At 40.6% G+C, this 17281-nt stretch overlaps 1 protein-coding gene across 2 annotated transcripts in view; it reads right to left on the bottom strand.

Annotated features, from left to right (window-relative positions):
* The window catches only part of ISM1 (isthmin 1), a 178889-nt gene that overhangs the window by 27293 nt on the left and 134315 nt on the right, over positions 1-17281 (bottom strand). The window contains exon 4 of one of the 2 annotated variants that reach the window (XM_030196339.1): positions 5708-5851. In XM_030196339.1, the coding sequence (XP_030052199.1) occupies positions 5708-5851 (144 nt within the window). The remainder of the gene's footprint in view (positions 1-5707; positions 5852-17281) is intronic. The other variant, XM_030196340.1, reaches the window with a different exon arrangement.

Raw genomic sequence — 17281 nt, 5'->3', positions numbered from 1 at the left:
TTTTCAGCTCCAGGGAAATGAAGAACAGAATAACTGGGTGGACATACATCGAGAATAGGATCATCTTTTGCGTGCAAGCCAAGTTTCAGAGATTATAATAAAATCAAATTGAGAATCAATTATCCAATCTTTAATAATTACAGCTTTGTTAACAACCGATCGCGCATTGACATAACCTACAGACAGAGTAAAATAAGAACAAGTAAAGTAACAGTGGGACTTTAATCAAGTGGCGTTTATTACAACAGGTTTTGAAGCCTTTTTCAGTATGATGTTTAGTAGAAGGCACAATTTTCGGATTGTTGTGATTCAAATAGCTAGGAGCAAAACCAGAGGGATTTGTTTGGTAATACGTTGGTAACCAATAAGAATAGTAATATCTTGGAGAATATATCACTGGGATAGCAAAATAGGAATCAAACCCACTAGTAGAATGAATTAAGGGGCCCTTTTTTACTAAGGCAAGGTAGGCTCTACGCGCGTGCCCAAATGAGAGTACCGCCAGGCCAGCACACCCTCCTAGCAGTAATTTCAGATTTGGCATGCGCCCATAATGCGTGGATGAATTAGTTCCTCCTATGTGCGCTGGTTTCGACGGTAATCAGCACTTGGCACGCACCGACCGTCACCACACGTGTAGCATGTGAGCCTTTACTGCTAGATCAATGGGTGGCGTTAAGGGCTCAGGACGGTTTTGGGCACGCACTGGTTTCATTTTAACCACAGGCCCTTTTCCTGTCCCATTAAAAAAAGCCCTTTTTTGTAGATGTGGTAAAAGCTGGCCCAGCACACGCCTAATACATGCGCCTACGGCTACCACAGGCCACTTTTTATCGTGGCTTAGTAAAATGGCCCCTAAGTGTCTAGACAGACCTCATAGACTTACCAATAAGAAACAAAGTCAGATCATCAAGATCCTACCTAAACCTACACTACCCAAATTGCAAAGGACTGAAATACAAAACGACTTACGCAGCCGGCTTCTCCTACATAAGCGCACAACTATGGAATGGGCTCCCAAAAGCTGTGAAAACAATCCACGACCACTTGAACTTCAGGAAATCACTAAAAACCAACCTCTTCAAAAAGGCCTACCCCAACGACTCAAAGTAACCCTCTTCACCTACCAACACAGCATGACTATGATCGAACAGGACAACACGCAATCTTCATCCATTCCAACCCTCCACTTTTACCTCATATGATCACTATACAACTTTGTATTTGTTATCCACTGACTGGGCAAACGCCTCTGATGGTACTGTGCAATCCACATTGAGCCTGCAAATAGGTGGGAAAATGTGGGGTACAAATGCAACAAATAAATAAATAGATAGAATGGAATACTTTTAAACAAGCACTCAATGCCTGTGCAAAAGCAAATATGTAATAAGCATAATGAAAACAAAATAAAAAAAAGAGGCAGTTGTGATTTTATTATTCAGCTAGAATAATAACAGACCTAAAGGGTGAGAATATAGCGAAATAGCAATGATGAGAGGCCTCCAAACACTGACAAAGCGCTGCACAAAGGGATGTACACCTTAGACATGCCCCTTCAATGCAACACCTTAGAGGTGGGCTGGTTACTATGGCAATCTCCTGCTGACATCAGCAATCGCTCCCGCTATGGCAGCAGGAGTGACAGGAAACAGCTGTGAGTTCAGTCAGCAAAACTGCAGCGATTTTAAAAGCCCTAGAGAGAGTGTGCAGGGAAGAAGCGAATCCAAATTGCTCAGTTCAAATTTCACAGCACAGAGAGGAAAACACATCCTTTTTTGACCCTTACAGTACTATGGTAATAAACTTACCACTTAACTATGGCACCACATAAAACTTTCAAAAAACAAAATTACCAGTATATGGTAAATAAGCATATGTAGAAGGAAAAGCACAAAGTTTTGAAAAACAAAAATTATGGTACCAGTATTTGATTTTGGTTCCATATAAGGTCATTAGTGCCAGCTGATTCCTCAAGAGTCATCACTGTGAGAGCTTGATGACTCATCACACTTGGGATCACAGTCACGTTTAGTACAAAAGATGATCTGATATGGGAAGATACCATCAAGCGCGATTTATACAACACTTCTTAACTGACTGCTGCACTATATTTTCTGGAACTTTTTTCCATGCAGCTAACATAAGTACATAAGTACATAAGTAGTGCCATACTGGGAAAGACCAAAGGTCCATCTAGCCCAGCATCCTGTCACCGACAGTGGCCAATCCAGGTCAAGGGCACCTGGCACGCTCCCCAAACGTAAAAACATTCCAGACAAGTTATACCTAAAAATGAGGAATTTTTCCAGTCCATTTAATAGCGGTCTATGGACTTGTCCTTTAGGAATCTATCTAACCCCTTTTTAAACTCCGTCAAGCTAACCGCCCGTACCACGTTCTCCGGCAATGAATTCCAGAGTCTAATTACACGTTGGGTGAAGAAAAATTTTCTCCGATTCGTTTTAAATTTACCACACTGTAGCTTCAACTCATGCCCTCTAGTCCTAGTATTTTTGGATAGCGTGAACAGTCGCTTCACATCCACCCGATCCATTCCACTCATTATTTTATACACTTCTATCATATCTCCCCTCAGCCGTCTCTTCTCCAAGCTGAAAAGCCCTAGCCTTCTCAGCCTCTCTTCATAGGAAAGTCGTCCCATCCCCACTATCATTTTCGTCGCCCTTCGCTGTACCTTTTCCAATTCTACTATATCTTTTTTGAGATACGGAGACCAGTACTGAACACAATACTCCAGGTGCGGTCGCACCATGGAGCGATACAACGGCATTATAACATCCGCACACCTGGACTCCATACCCTTCTTAATAACACCCAACATTCTATTCGCTTTCCTAGCCGCAGCAGCACACTGAGCAGAAGGTTTCAGCGTATCATCGACGACGACACCCAGATCCCTTTCTTGATCCGTAACTCCTAACGCGGAACCTTGCAAGACGTAGCTATAATTCGGGTTCCTCTTACCCACATGCATCACTTTGCACTTGTCAACATTGAACTTCATCTGCCACTTGCACGCCCATTCTCCCAGTCTCGCAAGGTCCTCCTGTAATCGTTCACATTCCTCCTGCGACTTGACGACCCTGAATAATTTTGTGTCATCGGCGAATTTAATTACCTCACTAGTTATTCCCATCTCTAGGTCATTTATAAATACATTAAAAAGCAACGGACCCAGCACAGACCCCTGCGGGACCCCACTAACTACCCTCCTCCACTGAGAATACTGGCCACGCAATCCTACTCTCTGCTTCCTATCTTTCAACCAGTTCTTAATCCATAATAATACCCTACCTCCGATTCCATGACTCTGCAATTTCTTCAGGAGTCTTTCGTGCGGCACTTTGTCAAACGCCTTCTGAAAATCCAGATATACAATATCAACCGGCTCCCCATTGTCCACATGTTTGCTTACCCCCTCAAAAAAATGCATTAGATTGGTGAGGCAAGACTTCCCTTCACTAAATCCGTGCTGACTTTGTCTCATCAGTCCATGTTTTTGTATATGCTCTGCAATTTTATTCTTAATAATAGCCTCCACCATCTTGCCCCGGCACCGACGTCAGACTCACCGGTCTATAATTTCCCGGATCTCCTCTGGAACCTTCTTAAAATCGGAGTAACATTGGCTACCCTCCAGTCTTCCGGTATTACACTCGATTTTAGGGACAGATTGCATATTTCTAACAGTAGCTCCGCAAGTTCATTTTTTAGTTCTATTAATACTCTGGGATGAATACCATCAGGTCCCGGTGATTTACTACTCTTCAGCTTGCTGAACTGACCCATTACATCCTCCAAGGTTACAGAGAATTTGTTTAGTTTCTCCGACTCCCCCGCTTCAAATATTCTTTCCGGCACCGGTGTCCCCCCCAAATCCTCCTCGGTGAAGACCGAAGCAAAGAATTCATTTAATTTCTCCGCTACGGCTTTGTCCTCCTTGATCGCCCCTTTAACACCATTTTCGTCCAGCGGCCCAACCGACTCTTTGGCCGGTTTCCTGCTTTTAATGTATCTAAAAAAGTTTTTACTATGTATTTTTGCTTCCAACGCTAATTTCTTCTCAAAGTCCTTTTTTGCCCTCCTTATCTCCGCTTTGCATTTGGCTTGGCATTCCTTATGATCTATCCTGTTACTTTCAGTTGGTTCTCTTCTCCACTTTCTGAAGGATTGTTTTTTGGCTCTAATGATTTCCTTTATCTTACTGTTTAGCCACGCCGGCTGACGTTTAGTCTTTTTTCCCTTTTTTCTAATATGTGGAATATATTTGTCCTGAACCTCCAGGATGGTGTTTTAAACAGCATCCACGCCTGATGCAAGTTTTTTACTCTGCGAGCTGCTCCTTTCAGTCTTTTTTTCACCATTTTTCTCATTTTGTCGTAATCACCCTTTCTATAGTTAAACGCTAGCGTACTTGATTTCCTAGTTTCACTCTGCGATTTTTGAGGAAGGTGCTCTCTTGATGTTCCTGGAAGGTGTCAAAGGAAGGTTGTCAGAAAATAACCAGGTCTCATATTCTTCTCTTAAAATGTCTTTAAATGGTTTGTTCACTGAAACATCAAGTGGCTGAAGCTGGCTTGTCTTACCACTTGGAATAGCTACCAAATCACAATTGTTTTATTTTAGACTGTTCTTTATTCTTTCACACAGATGTCCTCTGAATGCATCAACAAGCATATTATGTGGTTTGTGAAGAGCTCCTGGCCACCTATTCCAGACAATAGTCACCCAACCTTCCATCATTTCGGCCGTCATCCAAGCATTGTTTGTGACATACAATTACATCTGCTGGGAGTGTTTCATTTTTTGGAATAGTTTTCCTGTTAAGAATCGCACCAACCTCTTGAAGCTTTGTTTATTCCAAGTGAATTTGTAGCTTCCAATGCCTTAAGACGAATCATTTATTTAACACATTTATCCCCCACATTTTCCCACTAGTAGTAGGCTCAATGTGGCTTACACAAAACTGTAGGGAAAACTACAGTGCATTAGAATACAATTAAGCAATGTAATAGTAAAATAGAAAACGTTTACGTATCTTATATTTGGTGTGTGACTGGTAGAACTTTGGATCATGCATCAGTTATGAACTGTAAAACTATTTCATCAATTTTGGGATGTCATCCCTTTTTTTTGGAGCCAAAAGGCACTTTGTTATAACTTTACATGTAAAAATCAAATTTTGCCATTTTTGCCATTGGCGAATATTTGCTTCACTAATATCAACATTTTTCTCTGCAGCTCTATTCCCATTCTGTTCAGCATATACAATTGCCTCTCTTTATTGCTGCATCATGACGCACCCTTCTTGCAGACATCTTAGGGGTCTTTGCGGGTTCTAGCAAATGTTCATAGTTCAAGGGGGGGGGGGGGAGAGCAGGAAGGACAAAGAAGGTGTAGTCTGGATTATTGGGCGGTCCACATTTCTGGCATCTGGAGTTTTGTACTTCTACACTATGATGGTTTATATTAGCAGATTTGGTCATATTGAAATTGTTATGTAAAAAGAAGTTTAATGTTCACTGCTTGTTAATGAAAATGGACCCCATACAAGTGTGATTGCTCATATGAAGAGCATATACTCGACCACAAAATAATACATTCTAAGAAAGGAGGAACTGGAGACATTTTAGTTTATAAAGGATACCTGAAATAATGCAAGTAAAACCATTTATTGACAAACCTGGACAGTTGTGCAAATCACAGGTTCTTGATTCAGTGGCTGTACAGGCATATCCACAGGTTCTAGTACGCTTCTGGCTGCCACTTCCACAGGTTACACTACAAAGCGTCCATGGGCTCCAGTCACCCTCACCATCCATATCTTCTAGGTGCCAGAAAGGCATTGTGGTATACAGAAAGAAATAAAAAAAAATAAATGAACGTACATTTTTAAAACATCTGAGAACTGGGATTCAAATGCTTCTACCTAAAATGTGGGGAAGATGTCCATTTCTGCCCAGTTGTGCAATAACATTCGTCTTTGAATCACAACACATTTCCTTACTCTTAAAGGGGAAATCTTAAAAAAAATAATAATAATAAATGTAAGAATTTGAAATAAATTCCAACCAGAACAAGGAGAAAGTAATACAAATGTATCCTCAAAAAAGAAAAACAGGCAAAAGCCAATATATAGAATCACCACTAGACCACATTACTAGGGAGAAAAAGGTAATACACCAAAAAGGCAGAAAAAAAATAACTGGGGAAATTCTATAAATGGTGCTCAAAAATCAGAGCTCAATACTATTCTATAATGGGCACTCAAAGATGAGCAATCATTATAGAACAGCACCGAGCGCTGATTTCAGTGCCAGAACTTATGCCTGACATTGGGTGTAACTCTTGATGCACCATTTGGGTACACATCCCCAATTCTCTCTAACATTGCACACAATTTTTAGAAACATCCCTGATCCATCCATGTACCTCCCATGGCCACGCCTCCTTTTGGGTTGCGTGCTATGGGATTTGGACCGGACACACATTGTTATAGAACTGCATATAGCAAAATGTGTGCCTAATTCCAAATTGGTGCCGATTAGCACCAAACTGACATTAATTAGCTCCTTAGCCAATGTAATTGGGTGCATATCTTAAATTGGTGCCCAAATCTTGGGCGTCATATATAGAATCTGGGGTAGACCCTTAATTACCCCCAATCTATCAGAAAGAAATTGACCCAATTGTAATGAGTCTAGAAAAATATATTGACTTGCCTTATAATTCAAAAGATACCTGCATGCAAACTGTAGAATATTATCACTTGCCTTCTGGGAAATACAGGTCAAGAGGCTTATAACTGCCAACTAGGCCAAAAAGCAAAACCTGTGTCTGACTTCAAGATTTCACTGTGTTACAGCAATACAGAATTGTGACAGCCTGAAGGATGAGTGAAACTTGGCAAATCTGCAAAAAGAGCTGAGCTGATGCAAAACTGCCAGCTGGACAGGGGCATAACGAGAACTTGCGGTCAGAACTATCTTGCAAGGGATAGATGAGTAGATGGCCAGGTGCAAGAAAACAGAACTTCAAGGAAGGTGGGCTGAAACTTGGGGGACAGAATTCTCATTGTGGTCGAAACTAATAATTTGCAAAGTAGATTTGCTAAATATGACTAATTGTCAGCTGAAACTGCCAGTAATTAAGATGTTAGGACAAAAGGGTATAAAAACTGCCAGCTTGACCAGTCTAGTGGAGAACTCAGCAAAGGTGATTTCCATTTGATTCACTGTCTGAACTCCCTGTGAGAAACATGCTGTAAATGCCATTATAAATGATCTGATAGATACTGCTTGGTGAGTATAGACTTGCATTAATAAACTGGAGAGCTGATTTCTCATATCCACTGTCTCCTTCTGGTTATTGCCTCCTAAATTATACAGAGTAAGTACAGTACTCTGGGGATTAAGAGTCTAGATAAACGAGGAGAACATATTGACGCAGCCTTGGGTGATTTATTACATTCCAATGTATTGGTAGGAGAACTGCCATATTGGAAGGGATAAACACACCCTAAACAAAACAAAACTAAGAATGAAGCTCCTGAAGTCAGTACCCATGGCCTTAGGACAAGAAAAGCCATCCTTTTTGTCTTGTACGTGCAGCATACAATTTCAAGCTATAACAAATGGGGAAAGCACGCAGAGCATGGCTCACAATATTCTTTCTGACCCCACTGCATGCTCGCATGTGTGTGTGTGTGTGTGTGTGTGTGTGTGATCTGTTGTGTATTCTGTGTATGCATTGCATGTGTTGTCTCTGTGGAGTGGCAGCTGGGTGTGGTGGTGCAGTCTGTGGGGGTATTTTTTGGAGGTTGAGGCAGTTTATGGGGTAATGGGGCTATCCATGGTGTGTTGAGGCAGTTGCAAGGGAGGAGGAAGTTTGTGGGGTGGGGGTACAGTTGCAGGACAAGGGCAGTTGTGTAGGGCAGTTAGCAGGGAGTGTTTTTTGAACATGGAGCAGTTTACAAAGTAGTGGGGCAGTTTCAGGAGGGCAGTGCAGTGGGGGTAACTGGGAATGGGCAGTTAGTGGAACCTAGCATTACATAGCTATAGTTCGGGTTCCTCTTTCCCACATACATCACTTTGCACTTGCTCACATTAAACGTTATCTGCCATTTGGATACCCAGTCTCCCAAGGTCTTCTTGTAATTTTTTATAATCCTCTTGCGATTTAATAACTTTGAATTACTTTGTGTCATCAGCAAATTTAATTAACTCACTAGTTACTCCCATCTCTAGATCATTTATAAATATGTTAAACAGCAGCGGTCCCAGCACAGACCCTTGGGGAACCCCACTATCTACACTTCTCCATTGAGAATACTGACCATTTAACCCTACTCTCTGTTTTCTATCCTTTAACCAGTTTTTAATCCACAATAGAACACTACCTCTTATCCCATGACTCTCCAATTTCCTCTGGAGTCTTTCAATGAGTACTTTTGTCAAATGCCTTTTGAAAATCCAGATACACAATATTGACTGACTCACCTTTATCCACATGTTTATTCACCCCTTCAAAGAAATGTAGTAGACTGGTAAGGCAAGATTTCTCTTCACTAAATCCATGATGGCTTTGTCTCATTAATCCATGCTTTTGAATATGCTCTGTAATTTTGTTCTTTATAATAGTCTCTACAATTTTGGCCGGCGCAGACATTAGGCTCACCAGTCTATAATTTTCCTCTTCCTCATGATATCATTCACAATATTGAGAACTCACTCACTGGTCCCTGGATTTCTCAAGTTTTCAAGATAACAGTATTCCTCAACATTCTGATGTTCCTTGGCACCACTCAGTACTCTGAAAGGACACATCCCTGCAGCTGTGTGTTGCAAAGCCGGTGTAATTTCATAGTCCCGGGCACCTGATGATATCAAAAGCAGGGTTTTCTGCTCAAAGTGAACCCAGCTTAACAGTTTGTCTGCTGTCCTCTTGGCCCCAAAGCCGTTTTCTGTCCCTAGGGGAAGTAACTTCATGTTGAATACCATTCTCTAGGACACTTCAGCTCTGAACTTCATCTATTGTTTTTCTTTTTCACATTTTTTTCAAAAGCTGTTTAACAAAGCTTCTGTAATTCCAGCTTGAAAATCTGATGCCACTTCAAAACAATCTTCCAGTGAACCCCAGACCCCCTTGCCATTTCTTATGTTTGGTGTCACTCAAATTTCAATGACCACTTAAGGAACATAGGGTGGCGATGGGGGGGGGGGGGGAGGCGTATTATAGATTGCCTATTGCCACCATACCCTCATCTCTCAAAATATATCCTGAAAACATTAAGATACATTTACGTTGAAAATCAAAGAGCAAAACATAACAGCAGCCTACCATTGATGAAGTACTACCTTGTGTCAGTTATTACGACTAAATTAAAAAAAATTATATAGCATATATTAGTACTGCAAGCAGCTATACACTACAATAAAACTATAAGAAAGTATACATTCTCTCATCTTTGTTTTGACTTTATCCCCTCATTATACTGCTCTAAATGCTTCTTCTAGTTTCATCTTACCTTTCTTCAGCAGCCATACGTATTTACAACTGTGACACAGCCATAATAGGCCTGGGTAGGCAATAGCTTCCCAAACACAAGCTAGCAGGCAGGTGTAGGAGCTGGGTCATTGAATACTACTAGTACGGCTGACAACATGGCATGCACTAGGATGGTAGCAGAGGCAGGAAGCTGGATAAAGCTCTCTGGCTGAGATTCTTAAAACTCTGGCGCTGTATGAAACTGCACCGGAAAATACTGTCAGAAAGTGCCAAAAAACCCCTTTCCCAATGCTCACTATTAATAGTATGCAAATTTTATGCGCACTGCTAGCATTGAGCATTGGGAAGCTAAGGGGGAGGAACGCATCTGGCACATGCGCACAATAGCTGTGCGCATGCCTGGTCAAACTGCGGAGCCCGTGCAGGAACTCCTTCCTGAGTGCAGCGACTCAGGTTTGGGGTTTTTTTTTTTAAACACTTTTCTTTTTGGGAGGCTGAACTTTGAAGGGGGGTGGGGGGGGTTAAGTACACAAAAGCCCTTGCTATTGAAAACACTTGTTTACCCTCCAGACATTTTAAGTCCGTTCAAGCACCCTACCGCCACCTCCGAGCCAGCGGTAGGTTTCCAGTGTTAGGGGCAGAACTCTTTCCTGTGCTGTTCTCCGAGCATGAGAGGGAATACTTGATGACCCTATTAAACATCCCTTTGAATGCATTTAACATCCACGTCAAAGAGCACACACTTGATCTCATCTCACACAAACTCTCAACAAACCAGAACCTAACAATAACAAATACGAAATGGACAGAGACACCCTGGACCGACCACTACAAACTAAACTTATCCCCTACATTAGCGGAAGAAGGGTATACAACGAATACTAGAACACACATCCTACAGCACAAGAGGTCAAGTAGACACGAAAACATTCTGGCAACTAATATATAATAACGAATGGGCAACACAGACAGACTCCATATACTACCTCATAGAATGGGACAAAAGATGCAAAAGCATTCTAGATGAAATTGAGCCCTTATGAACAAGAACCCCACGCAAGCATAACTCGACACTATGGTTCAACGATGAACTGAAAAAGTTAAAAACACAAGCCAGGAAACTCGAACGAGCATGGAATAAAACAAAAGATGAACATACACTCAACACATGGAAACAAATACAATGAAAATACAAATACGCAATAAGACAGGCCAAAAGATCATACTATAAAACCAAAATAGGGACAGATTACAAAGACATGAAGAAATTATACCAACTCGTGAACAAACTCCTAGACACCAACTTGGACACTACCACGAATACAGACATCCCATCTGCAGATAAACTTGCGAAGTACTTCAATGAAAAAATTGTAAACCTACGCAACACGCTACCTCAGAACACCACCGACATTGAAAACTTCCTTAATGAATTGGACCCAACCATTGGAGAATACCCGGCAGATCGGACTTCTTTGATTTTATTAATGATTGGTTTTATTTTAGTAAGGAGATTCTAGATAATCTGGCTCCATACAAATCCAGAACCAGAATAGTTAGATCCTCAGATAAATGGTTTGAGTCTGACAGGTGATGATCAGAAGCTATGCACGGTTCCAAACAGTGCTCTAAAAAAATAGCGCTGGAATGGTGCAGAGGCTATAACGCCCCTATGATCAAAGCTAATAGCATGCAAATTTATGCATGCTATTAGTTCTGATCACAGGGGTACTCTGTAGGAGGATTTCCACCTGCAGAAGTTGTTTGACAGCCCAGACCTGTCAAACAGCAGAAGAGGTTTGACAGGTCTGGGATTTTCTCCTGGACCTGCCAAACTTAAGCCCACCCCATGAACACTAAAGAACCCTGGTGATTCAGTGGGACCACTACTTCTCCCCCCCCCCCCAACATTGAAATAAGTGGCCTGGTGGTCTAGGAGACCACTAGCCCTCCCATCCCTTCCCTCTCGGAACCCCCCCCTCCCCGTGGTCTACCTTGTCCATAGTTGGAGAAGGGAGGGACTAGTACTGCCTCCTTTCTCTTCGGTTGCCTCCTCAAAATGGCGGTGCCCTGCCTTGCCTTAACCCTTATATGGACATTAAGTCCCACCTAGCGCATCCCAGGATGCACCGGGCAGGGTGCCACCATTTTCAGGAAGTGCCCGAAGAGGAAGAAGGGAGTGCTAGTCCTTCCATCCTCCATGGCCAAGGTAGGCCATGGGGGGGGGTGGGGGGTGCCAGGAGGGATGGAGGGACCAGCTTACATAAAAGGTACACTTCTTACTGTATTCTGGATAGTTGTCCTTTTATTGTGAAATCTGCTTCAAGTAATTTTAAATGTATGCAATTGGACTGGTTACATACCCCATTAGATTTAGGGGCGTTTCCCCTGGACTTGGGAGAAATTATTGTTACTCCTATTATGAAAAATAACAAAGAGCCTAGCAACTTAATTTCAAATTATAGGCCAATAGCCTCTATACCACTTTTCTGCAAGTTGATGGAACGAGTGGTGGCCCACCAGTTGTCTGATTATTTAGATCGTCATAGCATTCTTCACTTTTCACAATCTGGATTTATGTCAAACTTCAGCACCGAGACAGTTATATTGGTTCATTGCTAGATAATGCTCATAAACTATTGAGTGAAGGCAGGAAAGCTCAGCTGCTGAAGTATGACCTATCCAGTCCTTTCGACTAAGTGACCAAAAAGTCTTCTGCAATCTCTGGAAAGTTTAGACGTTATTGGGAAGGTACTCAACTGGTTTTCTGTTTAAATCTCAATACTATAGAGTAAAGTTAGATGGTAATTTGTCAGAAAAATGGAGTAATCCCAGCGGATTTCCACACTGTCTCCTCTCTTTTTTAATGTCTATATGCATACATTTTATGAATTGGAGAGGTTAGGGTTTACTTCTATAGTTATGCTGACAACATCACAGTTATGTTGGTGGTTGCATCTCACTCAGTTCTACTTCATAACATTGATACTCTAGATTTCTGGATGAAAATGCATAAGCTTAAACTGAATACAGAAAAAACAAAATTCTTATTGATTATTCTACATTGAAAGCGGAAAAAAAAATGTTAGGATTAATCAGACCCTTTATCATTTTTCTCCTATAAAAGTGCTAGGAATTTTACTAAGTTATTATTTGAATTCCATGTATATACACTCACTCAAAGAGCCTTTTTCATTATGCACAATCTTTGGCAGGTTCACAAGTACTTTTAAAACCATTTTTATTTGATAGTACAATCATTGATCCTAAGTATGCTGGACTATTGTAACATCATCTACTTAGGATCCCCTAAACAATTACTTAAATGTTTGCAAACCATTCAGAATATTATGTTCAGTCTGATTTACTCCTTTAAAAAGAATGCTAGTTTATCTCAATATTATATAAAGAGTCAATGGCTTCCATTTCACGCTAGAGTCATGTTCAAATTTTTTGTCTTAATTATAAAAAGTGGTGCATAGGCTAGCCTCATTGAATCTCTCAGTTCACTTTATTTTGTCTAACTAGATCAATAGATTGATAACTAGATCAATTGCTTTATTTACTTTTCCTTTTTTAAGAACTATTGTCAAACTAATTGATATGACAGGTGACATGGGATCTCAGCCAATCAGAAGTGAGGACATGACTGTGCTCTGCCCAAGCCATGCTCCTTTTGATGACATCACCAGATATGGTATCACAGTCCTGCCCAAACCTCACTCCTTTTGCATAACCCCATCCCTTGCTTCACCTTATTTGCATAGCCCTTTCCAAACCCCTGCTGCTTGATTCTTTGTGTTGTAAAAAAAACAGAGGGGGTAAAACACAAATGGAGGACTCGATCCAATTTAAATTCATTAGAGCTGTGATTTAAACAGCATAGTAGCCTTTTGAAAGAAAACTAAAATAAAAAAAAAAGAAAAAGAAAAAGAAACAGTTAGTCCGAAGGCTAAAATGCCTTTTTTCTTTCCTGTGAGAAAAGCGTTAAGCTGCACATATTCCTCCATGGCTGTACAAGGCGGTGTTGGGACGTTTGACACCACTTCTCATCGCGTGACCCCATCTAAGATGGCAGCTAAGGGTGTGAAACATGAAATGATGTGACGTGTACAGTGCTCACTGCCATCTTGGAAAAAGGAGCATGGCTATGATTTCACTTCCAGTGACATCACTGAAAGAGGTGAGGCTTAGGGTGGTGTCATGAAGAAAGGGGTGGGGTTTGGGGTAGGGCTATGTAAATAAGGTGGGGTAATACAAAAGGGGCAGGGCTTATGTGGGGCTATGACACTATATCCTGTGACAAAGAGTTGGGGCATGGGTGGGGCTTAGGTGGAGCATAGGTGTGATTTGGATGCATCCTCACTTCTGATTGGCTAGGAACCCAGAAGTGAGTGTGTCACCTGTCAAAATTAATTACTTTGACAAAAGCAGGTGAGACCTACTCTTAGATAACCTTTTTTCATTCCCAGCCGCTTCCTTTATAAAGACATTCAAATGCTTTTATCTACTACTATAAATTATTTCCAGTTTCGAAAACATATCAAATCTTATTTATTTAGGAAATTCATATTACAATCTAATAACTAGCTTGGATTACGGGGGTTTTTTCCTCCAAATTTCAAGATGTATACATTTTTTTAATGCATTTAAAAAATAATTCATCAAGAAAAACTTGAAAAAAAACAGATACAATATTTCGGTAAATGTCAACCATAAGAAAACAATTATAATAAGAAATAAACATGCTTGACCTCTACTTAGACCACATGTGAGGAGAGAACCCAATTCACAAAGCCAAAGGAAGCTATCATACAAGATAATCTAAAGTAAAGCAGTGAGTCTCCTAAAATAACCAATTACACTGAGTCTAGCTGAAGATGAAAATCAGATCATCTAACACTCTCCCTTCCAGAAAAAATGTAACTGAGAAGGCTCATAAAAAAAACATAGGCATGTTGATCTAAATGGACTACACATTTTCAGGGAAATCTATGCTAAAACTTGGCTTTCACTGATGCAACATACTGTCTACATGCCAAAAACAACTTCTTTCTTACTTGAGTCCATTTTGAGATCTGAGGAAATATAGAAATTTCCCCCCCCCCCCCCCCCCAAAGTAGAATCTGACAGTCTAACAAAGAGGCGCAACAGTGCCTCTATCCTGTAAAAACAAAAAAGTCACCAAACGAGTAGACCTGGAGACCACTTTGTCAGAGAAATGATATTCAGACTATCAGAAGAAATGTCCACAACAGAATTACCATCAGGAGAACGTGAACACTGACAAGGCACAGGAAGATAATAAATCTTGTGAAGAGGTGACAAACTCACATAGATTGGTGAAGCAAGATTTCCCTTCACTAAATCCATGTTGACTTTGTTTCATTAATCCACGCTTTTGAATATGCTCTGTAATTTTGTTCTTAATAATAGTCTCTACCATTTTGCCCGGCACCAACATCAGACTCACCAGTCTATAATTTCCCTGATCTCCTCTGGAACCTTTTTTTAAAAATTGGCGTTACATTGGCCACCCTCCAATCTTCGGGTACCACGCTCGATTTTAAGGACAAATTACATATTTCTAACAATAGCGCCGCAAGTTCATTTTTCAGTTCTATCAGTACTCTGGGATGAATACCATCCGGTCCAGGAGAGTTGCTACTCTTCAGTTTGTAGAACTGCCCCGTATCCTCCAGGTTTACAGAGAATTCATTAAGTTTCTCCAACTCGCGAGCTTCGAATACCATTTCTGGCACCAGTATCCCACCCAAATCTTCCTCGGTGAAGACCGACGCAAAGAATTAATTTAATCTTCCCTGATCGCCCCTTTTACCTCTCGGTCATCTAGTGGTCCAACCAATTCTTTTGCCGGCTTCCTGCTTTTAATATACCTAAAAAATATTTTACTATGTGTTTTTGCCTCCAACGCAATCTTTTTTTCGAAGTCCCTCTTAGCCTTCCTTATCAGCTCTTTGCTGATAAGGAAGTCTAAGAGGGACTTCGAAAAAAAGATTGCGCTGGAGGCAAAAACATATAGCAAAATTTTGGAAATATCCAGCTTCTTCTGAATTGTGATCTGCGTTGTACCTCGAGATATTAGTGGAATACAAGCTATATTGCTAATGTTAAATCAGTTAATCCAACCAGAGAGCTCTAGTCTATCTTTCATTCTCTGTCTGGCACTTTGACCTAGGATGATTATAAGTCCATTCCATCTGCAGATAGTCTTGCTGATTTTTTCTAAACTAAGATTTTGATAATATGATTGTACTTTAATTTTGCAGTATAACCTAGTGTGCAGGCTACTACTGAAGACTCCTTTCCTGGTTCTCTGCATTCTAGCACACTGGAGGCTCTACAATTTGATTTTCTTTCCAAACTGAATTCTTATGCAAAAACGACCATATGCACTTTGGATCTCATACCTTCCACTTGGATCAAGCTTACCAATCTAGGTCTACTTCCCTTATTACTTTCCTTGTTAACTGTAGCCTTCCCTTAGGTCAAGTGTCTCCTCAATGGAAAACTTAAGTCCTGAGACCAATTCTTTAAAAAAACGTACCTTAGAGCCTTCTCTACCGGCTATCGCCTAGTTTTTAAACTTATGTTAACTGTCAAAGATTGTTGTAAAAGTGGTCTTTATACAGCTTCATAAGAATATAAGTGTTGCCATACTGGGACAGACCAAAGGTCCATCAAGCCCAGTATCCTGTTTCCAACAGTGGCCAATCCAGGTTACAAGTACCTGGCAAGATCCCAAAGCAGTACATTTTATGCTGCTTATCTTAGAAATAAGCAGTGGATTTTCCCCAAGTCCATCTTAATAATGGCTTATGGACTTCTATTTTAGGAAGCTATCCAAACCATTTTTAAACACTGCTAAGCTAACTGCTTTTACTACATTCTCTGGCAATGAATTCCAGAGTTTAATTACATGTTGAGTGAAGAAATATTTTCTCCGATTTATTTTAAGTTTACTACTTTGTACATTCATTTTGTAGAGAAGGTCTTGGTCCTGCATCCACGTCAATCAGATTTCAGACCCTGTTGTAGAAGATGATATTGACATCTGTTCTAAGTGAAGTCCATTCCCATATAGATAAAGGACGAATTGCCCTCAAGGTTTCACTTAATCTTTCTGCCATGTTTGACCTTATTGATCATCCCCTTCTACTGTTTTGACTCAAACGTTTTAGCCTTGACTGGTACTGTTTTGAACTGGTTTCATGCTTTTCTAATGGATTGTACTTTTAGAGTCATTACTCCTTCGAATCAGTTACTAAACCACTCATGTAGTGGTCCACATGGGTTAATTCTCACCACAATTTTGTTCAATCTTTTCCTAAGTCTCCTGGCTACCATTATTCAGGATTCCACTATTTCTTTCCACTTTTATGCAGACATTTTATTCCTTCACTATACTGACCCTGATGACCCAGACATTACCCACTCGAGAACCGTCTTAACTCCACTGCTTAATGGCTAATCGAATATTCTGTAATACTAAACCATGAAGAGACAGTTGACTGCTGGCTTTCTGGTCATTTTACCTGCCCAATAACTGCTCTTCATCTCTTAGCAACCACCATTATTCCTGATGATACTCTGTTACTCTTAGAGATTATTCTCAATTCTCATTTATTCCCCAAGTATGCTCACTTTGTAAAACAGATTTCTTTATTTTACAGCAATTGCGCTCGGTACGAGCATTTAAAAAAAACAACACGATTCATTCCATTCTCTC

This window comes from Microcaecilia unicolor, chromosome 3 (assembly GCF_901765095.1).
Source record: "Microcaecilia unicolor chromosome 3, aMicUni1.1, whole genome shotgun sequence".
Lineage (NCBI taxonomy): Eukaryota > Metazoa > Chordata > Amphibia > Gymnophiona > Siphonopidae > Microcaecilia > Microcaecilia unicolor.
Note: the sequence above shows the minus strand (reverse complement) of the source record. Positions and strands in the feature narration are given on the sequence as shown.